The sequence below is a fragment of the Hibiscus syriacus genome, unplaced genomic scaffold, assembly GCF_006381635.1.
Source record: "Hibiscus syriacus cultivar Baekdansim isolate YM2019G1 unplaced genomic scaffold, ASM638163v2 tig00020138_pilon, whole genome shotgun sequence".
Lineage (NCBI taxonomy): Eukaryota > Viridiplantae > Streptophyta > Magnoliopsida > Malvales > Malvaceae > Hibiscus > Hibiscus syriacus.
The window spans coordinates 109,188-113,636 of NW_024062483.1; the positions used below are offsets into that span (position 1 = coordinate 109,188).

Consider the following 4,449-nt stretch of genomic DNA (forward strand, 5'->3'; position numbering starts at 1 on the left):
TTTATCTTTGTAAATAACCATTTAATTATCCAAATTTTATATTTGAATTTGGATAAATATATATTTTTTGAGTTAATAAATATAAATATTTAACATACTCGACTATCCAACAAATAATATTACATAAATCAGATTGAAACTAGTTGTTATTGGAATTAAACTTAAAATAATAATGCATGTTTGAATCCAAATATTATTGAAATTATATATATCCAATCAATTGTGCACGAGATGGGATTGAATGGTAGTTAAATATTTTAGAATTATTCGAGTCATTCGAAGAACTCAAACTATTTATTCAAATCAAAACCTCAAACAAGTCAACTGTTTGATTGAAATTTGAAAAAAAATCCAAACCACAAAAAATCAGTTAGCTTCATATATAAGTATTGCAGTGTGGATATAGTCCTTTTCCACCACAAGAGAAATGGTGTACTCATTTTGACAACAGAATACGGATTCACTCAACTAATGTGGCAACACTAGCATACATACATATAGGACGAAAGATCAAAGAATATCAAAACTTAAAACAGAAATAACACATGCAGCATGCACTATTATTAGAAAAGAGACTAGATTGTATGTTAGATGATCCAAGTATCATTTGCAAGTATGGTGAGATAAAATTTGACAATCTAATCACTGATCTCAGCTGAAAACAAAGTAAGGTACCTTTCACTCGAGAAATGAGATTTCATAAACTGATAAAACCTCCCACTATGCTAAAAGGAGTATCAAGTGTAAAAAATACATGCTGACAAACTGACCTTCACAGGTGGAGACGGTCGCACAAAATTCTCATATGGTACTCATCTTGGAGAAAGCCGCTCAAGAGAAGAAACAGCTCTGCTATACTCGATGCTTGTAGGAGACTTCCGAAACTGGTGAAGAATTATACTTTTATATTCAAACAGAAAAATATATGTATCACTAAATTTATCTGTTCAATGGCTCTAACTGAACTTCCATTAGTCCAGAATTCTGTGGACTTGAAAGTGTGGAGGCGTGGTTTGGGTTTAGAAGGTCAACAGAATCCTCTTCTTCAATGTTGCCGAGGACCCAATTTCCCCTTCCTAAAAGCCGGTTCCTCCTCTGCTTTCTTTCACAATACTCCAAATAAATGACCATCAATGCACCAACCACGAACCAAATCATTAATGCCCAGCTAAGTCCATGGACATTTCCTCCTTTATATCTTTCTCCTAAATGCTTCATTCCAGTGAAAAGAGCAGCAATTCCTACAACAATGGCACCTCTGCCCACATTTACATGGAAATACTCCCAAATAATCCTCTTTGAGGAAGCCTTCTCACCATTATCAGATTTCTTAGGCCTGAGGTATGCATTCACTGGTTGCACAAAGGCCAAAAATATAGCAGCGATCCCAAACTTGACATGTAATGAGCTAACAAAGAAACCATGAAGTTCAGCAACAGCAAAAAGAACAGCAAGTAGGACAATGGATAGTCCAGAATACTGTAGGTAAATGTGAATTCGGTACCATCCATCACCTTTTACATGTTTAAGGTATCTAGCAGCTAATATTCCTCCCGGAAATAGAATACCCCAAGCAACGAACATCATAAATCCATGTACAGCTAAGACCGGTCGCAAATCTTGCTCAGCCTCAGAAGAACCACGCGTAAGCATCACACGCACGGGTCTTTGACTCGTGACAGAATGCATATTTCTCTCACTAAGATGCTCAGACCACTTGGCACCCATTGCCCAAATTACTCTAAGAGGAGTTGTTGAATCAAGAATGTTCTTGCACTCTGGCTTCTTATCATGACTACTGCATGATGGCTTCAAGGGACGTGTGAATTCCAAAGTAATGATGCCATTTTCTGACTTGCACCTGACATGTGTCATGTTCTCATTCGTTTGATGCACATTAGAAACATCCTTTCCATCAATCCAATATGTATTTAGACGCCCTTTACCAATATCATCAACCCAACCCACATAACCATAGCTATTCACCATTTCACTACCAAAAGCTATTGCAAGATAGCCGCTCTTCTTTACACCACGAGCAGCAATAGATATTGAATCTTCTGATAATGTCCAAAAGAAAGTAACTTGCTGATCATCAAGAAACACACTATTGTTATACATATCAGAAAGACCACCATCAACCACTTCAACTCTCCACCCCATCTTTGGCTGGTATAATGACTGATAAAACACTTGATCAGGGGTATTCCTATCAGGATCCCAAACCAATTCGTAAGGGCTTGCTACAACTCCTTCTGCTTCCGGCCCTCCAGAATAAATAGTCTCGGTTGCATTCCTCAACGTTGCATTTCCACCTATATAATCAGAAGTAATATACAAAGCAACATCATGCCCTGTCTGCACCGAGAACTTCACTGGAACCCCTCTTTCCACTCTCAAAACTGGAGCTTCCTTCTTATTAATATACAAAACCTTAGATGGATTCGGTGGATATGGATAATGCAAAGACTCCCCTGTTGTAACAACTAGGGGCACATTTGCATCAGCGATAATCAAATCTTGGTCCTCCTTATCATCCGCATCCAATGGCCCAAAACAATCATCCACGTTCTCTGAAACATTAAGCACCAAATCTCCAAATGCAACCATTTTTGGACCCCCATGATTTTGGGGCAAATAGTATGGTCGAATAGTATCAGGCGGTTTCATCAACCCTAAAGCCCAAATAACAGCCATTTCCTCCATAGGATCCACAGGCAAATCATATTTATCATCGTCAGATTTCAACGGTTTCCTAAACCTAATAAAGGAAACCCCGTCTCTCCTATGTCCATAAACCAGCCTAGTATTATTTAACTCCCTGCCATTTGTGGAGTTCTCATAAACTACATCAGGACAAACACCTATAGCTGAACCATCTTTACCATGGAACATGCATTCACTATAACTGGTAATGTAAAAATCATCAACAAAGGGCCTACCTTCCTCAGTAAAAGCCGTTACGGAGACGTCGGCTCCCAACATCAGTTCCTTGGTTGCATTCGGATTCGCCCACCCAAACGCCATGTAATTCATGGTCTTCGTTGCCGCTTCTAAACCGACCTCGATCCAATTTTTTTCCACATTCAAACTCCACCGAACCCTATAATTATCGGACAAGTTCTTGCAGTTATCGAACATTGTATATACCCGGCTTGGATCTGAATCCGACCCGTTCATGGGGAGGCTAACGTGGCCGAAGTCCGAGAAGGTAGTGACATCCCAGACGGAGAGAACCTTAATCTGGTCCCAGGTGACATTGGGGAGTAATTGAACCAAAAACGATTCGTTTCTGTAAGTTGTTTGGTTGAAGCGGTGATCGGATATCGGGAACCCACGGGTGATGTTAGAGAAATCGACGGAGACGGCGCCCCAGAAAACGACGTCGGATGAACCGGCTAACATGTCAAATCTTGTGACTTGGAAAGAGCAATCGTCGAGGATCTTGAGATGGCCTCGCAGTTGATGCTGGACCATCGTGAAATTCGATTCGAACCCGATGAGGGAGCTCTTATTGGAGCATTTCCGACCCGAATCCGCATCGCAAAAGGAGAGCAATGAAATGGTAAGAAAGAACAGGAGGGATGATTTCGAATCGTACATTCGGATCGGATCGCAAGTGATTAGAAAGAATCAGAATTATGATTAAACGGAAATCAATATTTAAGAGAAGCCAAGAAAAAAAAGGGGGGAGCGATTTATACGGCGGCGGCGGCTCGGTGGAGACGCGAGTCGTCGACTCGTCGTTTAATTGAATTTTATTGTTTGGTTTGTTTGATTTTTTTCCTACTTTTCTGGGATTTCTTTCTTTAGGGAAAAAAGAGGCCGAGAGAGGTCGGTGGGAGGCAAATGGCAATTCCGTGATTTTATTAAAAAATTTATCCCAACATCCTAAACCTTAAATATTTATATTATTTATATTATTTTTATTAAAAGCATATGATTTGCATTTGGAATTACGGGAAAATCATTTAAATAATTAAATTATATGATATGTTTTATTTATATTATTGAATTAAATATTTTATTAATTAAGCTAATATATTATTAAAACAAAAATTCATTAATTGACTAAATGATCAATAATGTTCATGTTATCCTATTTTATATAGGTTCAAATTTTAATATTTATCTTTAAAATATAATATATCTGCTTTATAAAAAAAGTTATTAAAATAGATTAAATCAAATTACCATCTTATCCAAAAAATATATATAATAAAATAAAAGAATAGAAGAAAGAGGGAAGAGGAATCAAACATGGGTTGGGTCGAGGAACAATCATGTTTTATATCTACTTAAGGTTCAATAATTGTATTTTTTGATAATAACTATTATAGTTTAGAGTTATTATAAGATAATGTTTATTCAATATATTTCTTAATTATTTATAATTTACACCTTACAAACGTAACTGTTCGAATATAAGATTCTTATGTGAAATAACAT

General features: G+C 37.2%; 1 protein-coding gene across 1 annotated transcript; it reads right to left on the bottom strand.

Moving 5' to 3' along the window:
- Positions 1-560: 560 nt before the first annotated feature.
- On the bottom strand, positions 561-3,819 carry LOC120209774 (cytochrome b561, DM13 and DOMON domain-containing protein At5g54830-like). The gene has a single exon (XM_039208689.1). It carries the CDS (start codon positions 3,601-3,603, stop codon positions 940-942), a length of 2,664 nt encoding a protein of 887 aa, XP_039064620.1. The 5' UTR covers positions 3,604-3,819; the 3' UTR covers positions 561-939.
- Between the last annotated feature and the right edge of the window lie 630 nt (positions 3,820-4,449).